Raw genomic sequence first — 14,195 nt, 5'->3', positions numbered from 1 at the left:
TTCAACACTTTTGCCTGTAATATAGAATTTCATCACTTTTCTGAATCTATTTGCACCAAATCTCCTTGCTGCTTATATATGTCTTCAATGCAATCCATGCTGCAATGCATAATATTCTGTCATGATGACATGTGCACATACTGCATGGATGTGATCATAATTAAGCAGCTAATTAAACAACACAAAAAATAAAAAAATAAATCACACAACTAGAACAACTAGAATGTACATTATTTCATTAATTCAAAGTTTCCATATATAGATAGATGTTAAATAACTAAACCACAAGCATAACATGTACATTCTAACCAAATATTGGGACGACAAACAATCTGTCACCATGGAAACTTAAAACTTTAGATAAAGCACAAAAAGCCAAGGCTTCTTTCTTGAAACGTACACCATCAACTACATATATGCATACATATATACACAAATACATCAATCTTTCAACCAATATGCAAACATGATGGAAAGTGACAACCTGAAAAGCTATAGAACTTTGCAGAGGACAAAAGAACACGTACGAACCATTTACAAACGATATGCAAAGTAAAATAAACAAAAACGCCATATATGCATTTATGGGTCTTAAGAATGCAAAAATCCAAATAATGTATTTATGGCCGGCCGGAGATTGAAATCTGGGAGATGAGTTAGTTGCATTACCTGGCCTTGTGGATGGGTGGGTTAATATTGTTGTTATAGCGGCAGAAGACGATGATCTCTGAATGGGAAAGTATAATGCGAAAAGAAGAAGGAAGAAAGAAGTGGTGTTATTAGGATCATTGCATTATATTGTATGGTTGGAGGAGAGGGTAGAATGATTCAGGAACGCCATATTCGCACATACGATTGAAGAAGTTGAGAAGGAAAACAACGACCAGGCAGATACCAGTCAGTGATGAATATATATATAATTAGGGAGTATTTATTTTTTTACCGTAATAAAAAATAACAATCCTAAGAAGTAGCTAAAATAGCCGGACAGTTGGTTAGTCAGGGAGACATGATCTCCTAACTCCTGTATTTTCTTTTTTCAATTCCTGATTATGATAAGGGAATCGGTTTTCAATCTCAAGATTAACATGAGAAATCCATTCTTAATTATTCTTGTGGCAAAAGGTGAAATCGCCCACCCCAAACACCCCCACATGACAAGATAGTTTGTGGCAAAAGGTGAAATCACCCACCTCAGTCGTTAGAATTGCCTAGAATTTTTTGGCCTAAAATACTTATAAATAAATAAATAAATAAATAAATAAATATATATATATATATATATATATATATATATATCTAAAAACATAATAAGTGTGAATGAATGTTATACCCTTCATTTATGTCAATTTTTTCCATTAAGTTTTTTGATACATTATGCTATAAAAGTTGTACTATACAATATTTTGGACAAATATACACCTACCGTTATAATTTCCGTTATCTTTTCCACTATTGTTACTATGCACATGCACTTACCATATATTTTCTTATCTTCTTCTTCTTCTTCAATAATAATAATAATAATAATAATAATAATAATAATAATAATAATAATAATAATAATAATAATAATAATAATAATATACACATTATATATTGGAGTTATATGTTAGTTATTTCTTAAAATTAAATATAAATATCAGAGTTATAAAAATGTGTTACATTATTATTATTATTATTATTATTATTATTATTATTATTATTATTATTATTATTATTATTATTATTATTATTATTTACAATAATTTAAACATCTAAAATCTAAATAAATTTAAAATTTTAATATTAGGCACCTATGTTTTGCGCATCGCGCATAATAATTACTAGTATATATATATATATATATATATATATATATATATATATATATATATAGAATAATGCTCAAATGTGGCAGTGTAGTTAGGTGTGGCAGTGTGGTTATATTTGAACTATTGGATCAAGGCAATCTAATGGCAGAGGCGTATTTTCAAAAATAAGGAAGAGTTGTTCGCGTTTTGGTAAGTGGGGGTAGTTATGTAATTTCATTTACATGGTTACGGGAATGTATATAAGGTAATTTCTATTCTATTCTGTTCTATATATGTAAACTCGGAGAGAATCGGCAACTTGGTGAAGAGAAGATCAAGATAGCGATCACATCGCAATTTCGGGAAGTTCAAGATCGCGATCGGTTCGCAAATCGGAGAAGGTCACCGGAGATCAGTTGGTAGGGCAATCTGAGTATACCGGGCAATTTGTGCGATGGAGAATGGTATGTATTGATGTATTGACGTTTGTAGTTTTATTTTGATCATAATAATATGCGTTTGTTATGTCATGGATGTGTTATATCGGTTTTATATGGATTGATATTGTTCTTGGGGGTGAGATAAGTCGATGTTGCTGTACGACGTTGTGCGTTAATGCGTGAATACAGTGCGAAATTTGAATCATCGTGGTGCATATTAATGTAGTATAGCGTTTTTTTATCTGGTTTGATATTTTTCTGGTGGTGAGATAAGTCACTGTTGTTGTTACGATGTTGTGTGTTATTGTGTTAATATAGTGTGAAAGTTGCATGATTGTGGTGCATATTAAGTAGTATAGTATTTTATGTGTTTTGTAGTTACCAAATGTCATGCATTGGTTATTTTAGTGTGTTATTATATATACATGGTGTGCAGCTATTATTATGGACCCGGTGGGCTTCGTTTGTGATAAAGATACGTCAATTGATGCCGGTGTAGAAGGCAGTGGTGGTGTATGCAATACAGAGCATTCCACTGATGGTGGTCATATTGATGGTTGCGTAGAAGGAAGTGGGAGTCAGTGTGATGAAGGGAATTCAACTGATGTTGCTGTAGAGACTAGTGGTCAGGGTGCCAGTGAACACTGTTTGACTGATGTTGAGGCGGAAGACAATGCATGTGTTTTGGAAACGTCTCCTGGGTTGACTAAGTATTGGCGTCCAGTTTGCACTGATAGTTTGAAGCCTATGGTGGGGCAAACGTTTGATTCATTGGATTGTGCTATTGTTTTTTATAAACAGTATGCTGGGTATGTTGGTTTTGATTGTAGAAAGGGTACAATTCGGAGGAGGAGGGATGGTGTTGTTGTGGAGAGACAGGTATTTTGTAGCCGAGAGGGGTTTAAACAGAGTATTTATAGTACTCAATCTACGTGTGTTGGTGATGGTAAGCCTATTGTTGTGAAGAGACGGAGGGTGACAAATAGGGTTGGCTGCAAGGCTAGAGTGGTGTTTAAGCGTAAGTCTAATGGACTGTTTGTTGTGCATTTTTTGGAGGAACGACACACTCATGTGATGTGTTAAATTATTGCTAAGCAGTTTTTAAAGGTGAATCGTAGTCTTGATACTGACCATCAAATGTTCATTGCAAGTTGTGTTCGGGCAAATATTGGGTATGTTCGGTCGTATAAGTTGTTTAAGGAGATTGTTGGTGAGTATTCCAATGTTGGGGCTACTGGGGTGGATTTTAAGAATTTCAAGCGTGATTTGATGGCATACATATTGAATGGTGATGCTCAACTATTCATAGATACGCTTTTTAAAAGGCGTGAATTGTGTGAGGCTTTCGAGTTTGAATATGACGTTGATGATGTTGATCAGCTTACAAGGATTTTTTGGGCAGATGCAGTATCAAGGAAGAACTTTGCATTGTTTGGTGATGTTGTTTTATTCGATGCTACATACCGATCTAGCAGGTTAGTAATTTATAGTTATTGTGTATTATGTATAATATATTGGTTCATATTTTGATTTCAAATAGTGTGTTTTGTTATATTTAGTATATTCAGTAGTTATTGGGTTGTGCATTATGTAGGTATAATTTGGTTTTTGTCCCATTTACTGGAATTGATAACCATAAGAGATCCATCACATTTGGTGCTGGTTTACTTACGAGGGAAGACGTAAACTCATATGTTTGGCTTTTGGAGAGATTTAAGAAAACCATGCGTCATGAACCTATTTGTGTCGTTACTGACCAAGATCCAGCTGTCAAGATTGCAGTTGCTCGTGTGTTTGGTACATCAAAACATAGATTCTGCATGTGGCATATAATGTGCAAGGTTGGCGAGAAGGTTGGACCGGTTTTAGCTAAGGACGAGGTGTTTAGGAGGAAGTTGAATGGCATTGTTTGGAACAAATCTATAGATTCCAAAACTTTTGAGGATTTATGGAGTCGTATTATAGAGGAATATGGTTTGGGTGATAATGGTTGGTTTCGTTACTTGTTTGAGTCTCGTACATTTTGGGCATCTCCATACTTTCATGATGAGTTTATGTCGGGATTTGTTAGGACAACATCTCGATCAGAGTCTCAAAATAGTTTTTTTGGCAGTTTCTCCAAAGGTCATTCCAGTTTGGTTGAGTTTTTGGTGCATTTTGATAGTGCTATTAGTGCACAACGACATGCCCAAGCAAAATTGACTGCTGACTCTGAATCATGCTTTCCTGTTTTGAAGACTCCATTGGCGCTGGAGAAACATGCAATGGATGTCTATACCATTTCTGTATTTTATGATGTGCAAGTAGAGATTTGTGAAGGTTGTTTTTCTTGTCGAGTGGTGTTTTTGTGTGAGTGCGAGGGTAAGGTGTGCTATGGGATAAAAGATGGTGACAAGAAGGCATGGTCTGTGGAGTTTTTGTTGGCTGACTGTAGTGCTATATGTTCATGCAAGATGTTTGAGCGGATGGGGTTGGTGTGTAGGCATATTTTTTTTGTGTTTAAAGATCATGGACTTGAGAGAATTCCTTCTATGTATTTGGTGTCTCGGTGGACAAAAGGTGCTAGTTTGAAGCCAATATTTGATATTGATGATACGGTTGTTGACCAATCGGCTAAAGTGGACAATGTTAGGGTGCTTACTAATCTAATGTGGTCTGAAATTTATGCTTGCGTGGGATTGGCTGATGGTAATGTAGAACGGTTGGAAAAACTAAGACGTGTTATTTGTGAGCAAAGGGAGTTTTTTATCAAAGATGGGTGTGAGGATAACAATGGGGTAGCTGGTAGCAGCAAAGAAAGTGTGATTAAATCATTTTGTGGTGATGTGTCTCAGGGGTCAACAGTGGAGGTGCGTGATCCAATTAAAGCTAAGAACAAGGGCGGCGGGAAGCGGATGAAGAGTGTAAGGGAGAAAGCTGTGAATAAGTGCGTAAAGCAATCAAGGAAATGCCATACTTGTGATGAATATGGCCATAATAGTAGGACGTGCCCATTAAATGGCTAGAGTTTTGTGTTGTTTTCTTAGTTGGTTTGTATTGTGGAATTTGATGTTTTTACAGTTGTGTAGACATTTTATAACACAAAGAATTCGGATTTTGTAGACATTGTGGAATTGTGCGTTTTACAATACATAACGGTGCGTTTTGACACACAATTTGGTGTATTTTATAGTGTATTCTGAATTACATGTGTGATTGTGGTGTGTTTTATATGTGTGATTGGTGTATTTAAAGGTATGCAGATGATTCATAACACAGAATCAGATTTTTTGGAGTGTGGTTGGTATTGTGCATTTTATAATAGACAGTGGTGCGTTTTTAGTCATATAGTGGTGCATATTTATATATATTCAACCATGTATTATGGTTTTGAATGTAGTGTATATTACAGTCAGAATAGTGTATACTGAATCATGTAAATTGATTATAATAAATATCAATGGTGTGTGTTTACTTGTGTGGTTGGTGTATTTTACAGGTATGCAGACGTTTTATAACACAGAAATATTTGTGCATGTTAGAATATATCATGGTGCGTTTTACTATAGCATATGGTGCATTGTTATAGCGCAAAAAGAGCACATGTAGTTGTCAGATTAGATGTCTGGCATCACAAAAATTAACTGCTGGTCATCAAAAACCACAAAAAAACATGTCAAGTCAGAGATATTCACAGTGTCTTTCTTCCACATTAATGTCATGCTCAAAGCCGGAACTCTGCTGCCTGCTGAATGTTTCTATGTTTGTGTTCATTTAAGTCTGACATGATTAGGGCAGCCATGTATCGAACTCGTAGCTTGTTCAACTGGTCCTTGTTGTCCTTCTGAAGTCCACACTGCCACTGATCATATGTCTGCCATCGGAAAGTCTCTAAATGTCGCATGAGAAAGATCCCACAATCTACCTTGTTGTGTGCATCTCTCCAAGGCATTTTCATTATCTTAGATTTCACCTTGTTCACTTTCTCAGCCTTGTATGAGGATTTCAGGTCAGACAAGAACCTTGACAAGAATTTTTGCTGCATCAAGTAATACAATCTGAGCATTTTTTGTTGTAGTTGTGCAGTAATTATATGTAATCAGACAGGGTTTAGTGCGTTACCATATTTGCAAGCACAGTCCCATACTTGTTTTCTTTCTTCACAGTGACAGAAGAGTTGTCAATAATGTCAAATCTTTCCATTAGTGGGCAAATGGAAAGCAGGTAGTAGTGGTTGCATGATACAATTGGAAACAAAAACTGTTATAGAAAAAAGATATGTTTTTTACGGGGGTTAGTACGAATCTTGGTAATGCACCACAAATAGATAAACAGTAGGATGCATCAAATGTATATTAACATCTTACGTATAGAATGCTGTTCCACCTAACGTCGCCAGCGATGAGTTTGTCTTCAAGGTACTTTGATTTGAATCTTGCAAATCTAACGTCCTCATCTCCCTGTGGGTCCACAACGGTGTACAACTGCAAATTGTAAGGGTATTTTTGTTAGAACTGTAAGCTGGTTAAAGTTGAAGCTAGGTTTATATGTTCAACTCACTGTTGTCCATAACGAAGCAATGAACTTCGTACATCCTCTTTCTGACTCACGGATGTTGATTATGGCTGCCCAAGCATCAATTATAGAGACTGGGATCTGTGAATCTGGCCTCATTGACAGCATATCTTCCCAATGGATTACCCTTCCTTCATACTTGAACAGTTCTTGGGTCCTATTGAAAACAAAAGAAATATGTTAGGTATAAAACACAATCAGTCACTAATCATTTAGTATAAACACACCAATAGTTAACATAATATACACTAATATCACATAGAATAGCACATCAATGTGCATAGGATATTTATACACCAACATCATTATATAATGCACCAAATATTTATAAACAGCACACCATTGTTTCTAGAATGTGTTGTGCTTACAGATTTGGATTAGGATTTTCCAACACCCACTGCCTGATAGCTTCCTCTGGCCTCATTGACAGCATATCTGCACGTATGTGATCGGTCTTCGTGCAATTGGGCTGTGCACTCTAGCTGGGCCTTTTCCCTTGTCTGCTGGTTGGGGTGGGGGGGGGGGGGTGGACTCGATGCAGGGGCTGGCTGCCCTTGGCATTCTGGTGTGACCTGTAATATTTAAAGGTGAGAGCATCAGGTTTTATAGTGTGTTAATGTTGGATTTATTATAGTTTATTACCTCAGTATTAGTGTCAGCTGCGTGAGTCTCATGCAAGGCCTGTTTATGGTGGTCAGAGAGGGGTTCTTGTTGAGCTGTCTCAAGGCATTCTTGGTGTCTGTCTGCTGCTTGATCATCATCCACACCCAACTGAACTTCAACAGGCTCATCAGCTTCGTTAACATCCTGGTAGTCACGTGCAATTTCACTCACATCTGCCCAGCTTTTGTTTGGTTCATCCTGTGACAATCCCAGGCTGAAAGAGGGTATATCATTTAGGAAGTTCCTTTTGTTCACCGCACGTACAATCTCATCAACTGCTTTCAGAAACTCAGGGTCACTCCAGTAGGCGTCTTCGCTTTGGGTAAATGTCATTTGTCCATCTTCCTGTGCTTTGAATCCTAGCATTTGTCTAGCAGACTCAAAAACTTGCTTGAATGTATGATGTTCCAAAACAGCAGCAGGTGCATTTTCAATCAGTCTGGATATTCTCAGCAAACTTGTTGCAATTGTCCTTGTGTTGCTAGTAATCTCATCAACAAACTCCTGCATATGCACATCAAGGATATAATAAAACACACCAATGTATATCAAAATATGCACTAAATACTATTAAGAAGCACACCATTATAGTACATTATCTTATTCACACAAACTGATTAAGGTACCGCATTGTAAGATGCACAACAGTCAATAGGTTTAAAAACAGTAAAAGAGATATAAGGGAGTACACCATGAATGTGACTCAAGTGGTCTGTTTTACCTGTAACGCAGTGGGAAGTGGTGCATTACTTTCAATAGCCAGTGGTTGGGGTCGAACATCAGATTGTATCAATGGGGGGGGGGACTTCCTTCTTTGAACGGTGTGCTGTCCAATGGCAAGGCATCTTCAAGACGGCCATATCCAAAGCCACCAGATTTTATCTCTGCTTGTTCTCGTTGAAGGAGCAGCTTAAATGTCCAGCTCTTCATGGCAGGGAAGCTTCTTGGGACTGTCCTCCGGTAGAGCACCACGCGGTCAACATAGAATATCTGCATTTTGCATTTTAGAGTATTAATTGATCGGTGGGTAATAAATTAGATGCATCTTGCTGGTAGTATATTTACCATCAGGAAAATAATTGGTCCTCCGTATCTCCCATCAACACTGTCCAGCCATGACTGCTTGCTGGTGATGAGCATTCTACACCAATTTAGATTCTTGATGTTGTCAACATTTTGGAAGTTATCAATGTAGCTTTGGTTGACATAACCATTGACTTGGGGCTCAACCAATACACTCATTACAAGCAGTGCAAACTGCCTTTTGAACCAAGGATCAGTAGCATTTAGTGTCAACATATGCTCAGACATAATATGGGGGGTGATGTGGCCGTTAGTCTTTCCAAACATTGTTCTCCAGCCAGCCAATAGTGTAGACACTTCCTTGGATGCCCTTTTAACAATTTCAATGCCTCCCATCGGCAGCCCCATTGTAGCAGCAACATCATGTTCTGTGATGGGTAGTCGTTCACCAGTTGGCAGGTTTAACGTGTTGCTCCTAGCGTCATAGTTTTGAACAAGCCAGAGCCCCAACTTCCTTGGGACATTGGTAATATTCAGGTCAAGAAGTCTCCCTAGTCCAATATCTTCTACACTTCTGCGTTGGGGATCAGTTAGGTCTGCAATTGGGTTCATTAATTGGGTGGGAAGGGGTCGTATCTTCAGGCCAGCTTCTTTGTCTTTAACATCCAGTACATCTTCCTCATCATTTGAGCTGGACTCATCTTGATTTTGTTGCTCGGAATCTTCATTTTGCAGCTCAACCTCGATTCTATCAATGAAGTCAAGGGCTTGTTGCCTCCTTATTTGTTTTGCTGCCGGGGGATCTACTAGTTCTAATGTTTTCCTCTTGGTGTCTGCATGATATAAGCTCAATGTTGAAAAATACACCAATATCAAACTAAAACACACAACAATGTTTTTCACTCTATTCAAGTGATGCAGTCCAGAATACACTATTACTTATTGAAATATACACTACAATCAACAACACAAACACAAGAAATAATACACCAATATAAAACTAAAACACACAACAATGTTTTTTATTATATTCAAGTGATGTAGTCCAGAATACACTATTACTTAGTGAAATATACACTATTACTTAGTGAAATATACACCAATATCAAAATAAAACACACAACAATGTTAGTTACCATACTCAACTTAGGTAGGTCAGAATACACCAGTAGGTATTGAAATGTACACTACAGTCAACACACAAGCACAATCAAAAAATACACCAATATCAAAGAAAAACACACAACAATGTTGGTTACAATACTCAACTGAGGTATGCCAGAATACACCAGTAGGTATTGAAATGTACACTACAGTCAACACACAAGCACAATGAAAAAATACACCAATATCAAAGAAAAACACACAACAATGTTGGTTACAATACTCAACTGAGGTATGTCAGAATACACCAGTAGGTATTGAAATGTACACTACAGTCAACACACAAGCACAATGAAAAAATACACCATTACACCAGTATTTATTGAAATATATTACACGATGCCATTGACAATGCACAGAACAAAAACGATATGGACGAGTGGAAGCATGTAGGGCGCTGAAAATACTCTAATTACCTATTTAGTATACACCGATCATCAATTAAAACACACAAAAAGGTCTATTTCGAGTATATATTACAGAATGCAGTGAGTTCATACCCATGCGCGCCGGTTCCTTGCCTTTTTTCACCATTATTCGCCGTCTTTCGTGGAGTAAGGAGAGTACGTCGTCGCCGAGAGAGTGAGAGAAGTGGAGCGGTTCTCTTGTGCTTTGGGATTATGAATCGATATGACTTGTAGAAGGAACCTTCACACAGTGTTTGAATAGAATGAAATGACAGATCTACCCCTCTCTGCTACGCTATAGATAAATAGGCGCGCCATAAAATTATAATCTTGTCCGTTGGATTGAAATGATCAGACGGCTCTTATTTGACCACACTGCCACACCTAATGTATATGCCATATGTGATCACTCCTCTATATATATATATATATATATATATATATATATATATATATATATATGGTGATGATCTTACGAGAACCACTCTCCCCATGAGAACAAATACAGTAGTGCATAAAAAAACAGATCTATGAATGAAATTAATTGTGAGAATTCAACATTCACGTGCATATGGAGCATGTGTTGTGTGCATATTAAGCATGTGTTATATGCAAACATAGGATATGCACACAGCACATGCTCCATATGCACACGTGAATGTTGAATTCTTCGAACTAATCTCATCCATAGATATGTTTTTTTAATGTACCATATTGGTTCTCATGGAGTCATGGGGAGGGTGGTTCTCATATATATATATATATATATATATATATATATATATATATATATATATATATATATATAGGGTGAGGTTCAAGTGAGGTTAGGTTATTAGGTGAGGACTGTGGACAAATTACAACCATCAGATCATGCAATCTAACGATGACTATTGCACAAGGATAGAAAGTAAAAGGACAATAAATAAGACATGTAACTGAAGAAGTAATTAATATAGGGGTTAAAGCTGTAATTGGATAATAGTTTGTGCAAGACTAGAAAGGAATGAGCGAATTAGACGGGTCTGTACGCGTAGGGTTAAAGCGATGAAACTATAGGGAAGCTGTCGCATTGCACAATCACATTGAGAGAGAAACGAAAACACAGAAGCCGAGTAGGTGAAGAGGTGGGTGCGACTACACAAACGGCAGCTATGGCGGACGGAACATATAGAAGAAGTAACCGGCGAGCATCCATTGAAGCAACGAGTAGACTCCGTAAGCAAAAAGTTCAATTTTTTTTTATCATTCTTTTTATTTTGAACGATTGGCTGAGAAACTGGATTGACTTTTTGTGAAATCGCATGTTTGTAGTCAGTGCTATTGTGTGTGATTTTGTTTTTGTTTTTGGATAATATAAAGTCACCGAACCTGGGTGTTGAATTGTGCCAACTTTCTTGGACTCTGTTGGAGTGTCGCAAGTGAGTGAGAGTCAGGAAAAGGCGGTGAATTCCGGGAAAAGATTTGGTTTTGGGTGTTTTTTTTTTTTTTTTTTTCGGGGGTTTTTAATGCAGTTTAAGAGGGGGAGGTTTAGAGTGGTGCAATAAGAGCCAAATAATAGGGGTGGAAGTATTGAACTGATTTGGAATATAGAGAAAATGTATGTGCACTTCAGAGATTGTAGGACATGCACTTTGTCTGTAATGTGTTGCTTTGTTGGTTATTTTTTTCAAATTGCTGCCTCTCACCGTCGGAGGTGCGGTGTGTTTGTGTGGCCGTGGGTTGTGCAGTGTGTCGATGAGGCCGTGGGAGGGGAGGTGTGTGGTAGAGGGGAGAAATCGTGTTTTTTTTTTTTTTTTTTTTTTTTTTTTTTTTTCTTTTTTTTTGTAATAAAAAACGCCGCTAGTGCCCTTGGGGGGTGCGGTGTGACGTGACTGTGAGGCCGTGGGAGGGGATGTGTGTGGCAGAGGGTATAAACATAGGGATGCACAAATGGGGGAGAAAGTATTTGGTTGGGACTACACAGTAGCAGATGGACACAGACATTTGGCTGGATTTCAAAAAAGTTGAGAGGTGCATTTTGAGTTGTGTGCATGTAAGATGGAAACATTTGAGCTGAAAGTGGTAGCGTATTTGAGCTGAAGGTGAATGAACATAGTGTGCATTTTATTATTTTGATAGTCTGCATTTTGTTGTTGTGATATTGAGCATATTACCTTATTGTGTTGTGCATGTGGGTTGGGTTAATTTGTGCTGGAATGAGTGTGGTTGTTGTGCAACAAATATAAGCGAAATATAGAACCTTAGCAAGAGAAAGTGGACTGCCAACCAATTTGAGCCAATGAATCCATAATATTTGACTTCATTGTCATTATACCAATGGCACTGCCATTTAGATGATTCAAGAATTGTGGCCCTAGTGTTGAATAATATGTAAGGGCATTTTCCTAAGAAAAAAAAATTAAATTAACAATGGAAAATTTTTACCATGCAATTCACAGACTTACTTTCTGGGGAAAAATGGAATATAAATATAATCTGTAATTTTCTATGCAAACAGTCTATCACTGGAAACAAATATAAACCAGAGCGTGGAGTCAATTTCTGTCTTACTACAATTAATTATGCTAATTAAGGTGTTTCTAAATGGTAATGAAAACTTAAAACACTTTTGAAGTAAGTTTTTCTGATGTTCTTGTTTTAGATGTGTTGTATGCCTGTATTTACTGAATGTTTGTACATTCTGTTGTTTTATTACTGAGCATTACTAGTTAAAATGTGCATTTCAGAAATTATCAGATTACGTAATTGAGGTGTTTGGATGTGATATGGGGTAATATGTGCAGTAAGGGGTGGTTTCTCTGTGCAACTGAAATAAGTTTAGTGTCCAACATGAAATAGTTAACCAGTTTTTAATATATTTAATATATATATATTTTTTTTGTGCACATGTAGGATAGAGTATTTTGATTCTTAGTTTTTTTCCCTAGCAGTGAGCTCTTTGGTTCTTATTTTGTACGCATTTTGTATTGAGCAGTTGCAGCAAAAAAAACAAAAAATCAAAGAAGTAACCACGAGAGGGTACAGTTTGGCATAACACCGATGACGATTTTGTTGATCCACCAGGGCAAGAATCAAGACAGGATAATTGATATGGAGCTGGACACAATATGAATTTACAGCCGAAGAAGTTGGAGGGGATATGAATTTCTTTGCCATATGGGGTTTGTTAAACATATTAATTAAAACTGTGGAAACGTATTGCTTGGGATATGAATTTATTTTTTGTTGCACGGTCGGTTGTTTAACAATGGTCTACATATTTTGGTGATTACACTTCTTTATTACTCCCAATACTCCGTATTTGACAGTACTACAAATTAGAATCGGTGCAGGACACTTTCAATGGCTATTTTGAATGCCTTGTGTGATAGTACATGCTGGTTCTGTGCATTTGTGAATTTAAAAGTATGCATTCATGTGTGTTTTGAATGATAGTGATATTGTGCATAAGGGAATCTTAGTTGTCTGCGATTGTAGCTTTTTATAGGATTAATAGTAGACTTCTGAATGCAATACTGAGGACAGTAATCTCATTTTCCGGAGTGTGCACCTGGGATTAAGTGTTCTGTGCATTTTTGTAATTTTGGCTAATCCTTGGAATGTTAGAAATATGTTGGACATATCACTCATTGGGGTTATTTAATATTTATAAAATCTTAATGCATTTTAAAGTTAATTATTCAAAAAAACAAATTGGGGCCAGATCAGTGGCGGACCCAGAAATTCTTTTCAGTGGGGGCAAAACACATTAAAACAAAATAGATAGTTTGATAAAAAAAAACATTTAAAAGTATAACGATAAATATTGTTGGATGTGGACCAAAAATAACACACATCAAAATTTTATAAAAAATATGAAACATAATTAATTTGATAAAATCATTCGAATAAAAAATACATTATAAACACATCTCATTATTGATATGAAAGAAAGTTATATATATGTAAATCTCACAATTAATTAATACGAAGTGTTTAAAAGTCATAGAAAATAATTAAATATAACATGAACAATTTGCTGCCAAAGTAACAAGGAACAAATCTGCACAGCAGCAGAAGGATTTAAACCCTGGCATCTAGCAAAGATGCCAAACACGCGCCTTACCACTTGATCTACTCATCTTTTGTTGATTTTTATCTATTTTATT

The 14,195-nt window shown here is 36.6% G+C and overlaps 1 protein-coding gene and 1 long non-coding RNA gene across 2 annotated transcripts; both read left to right on the top strand.

Annotated features, from left to right (window-relative positions):
- Window positions 1-3,957: 3,957 nt before the first annotated feature.
- Window positions 3,958-5,238, top strand: LOC109176794 (protein FAR1-RELATED SEQUENCE 5-like). Its single transcript, XM_019326188.1, has one exon. The coding sequence runs from the start codon at window positions 3,958-3,960 to the stop codon at window positions 5,236-5,238; it is 1,281 nt and encodes a 426-aa protein (XP_019181733.1).
- Window positions 5,239-11,054: 5,816 nt separating this feature from the next.
- On the top strand, window positions 11,055-13,312 carry LOC109176796. Its single transcript, XR_002053453.1, has 2 exons — window positions 11,055-11,262; window positions 13,022-13,312. It is a non-coding gene; the product is annotated as an uncharacterized LOC109176796 (long non-coding RNA).
- The last annotated feature ends 883 nt before the right edge of the window (window positions 13,313-14,195 follow it).

This window comes from Ipomoea nil, unplaced genomic scaffold (genome assembly GCF_001879475.1).
Source record: "Ipomoea nil cultivar Tokyo-kokei standard unplaced genomic scaffold, Asagao_1.1 scaffold0758, whole genome shotgun sequence".
NCBI classification, from domain to species: Eukaryota; Viridiplantae; Streptophyta; class Magnoliopsida; order Solanales; family Convolvulaceae; genus Ipomoea; species Ipomoea nil.
This window is presented reverse-complemented; position numbering and strand designations above follow the sequence as displayed.

Bases quoted from the DNA above. Each gene is read 5' to 3' on its own strand.
- LOC109176794 (XM_019326188.1), top strand. From the start codon at position 3,958: ATGCGTCATGAACCTATTTGTGTCGTTACTGACCAAGATCCAGCTGTC.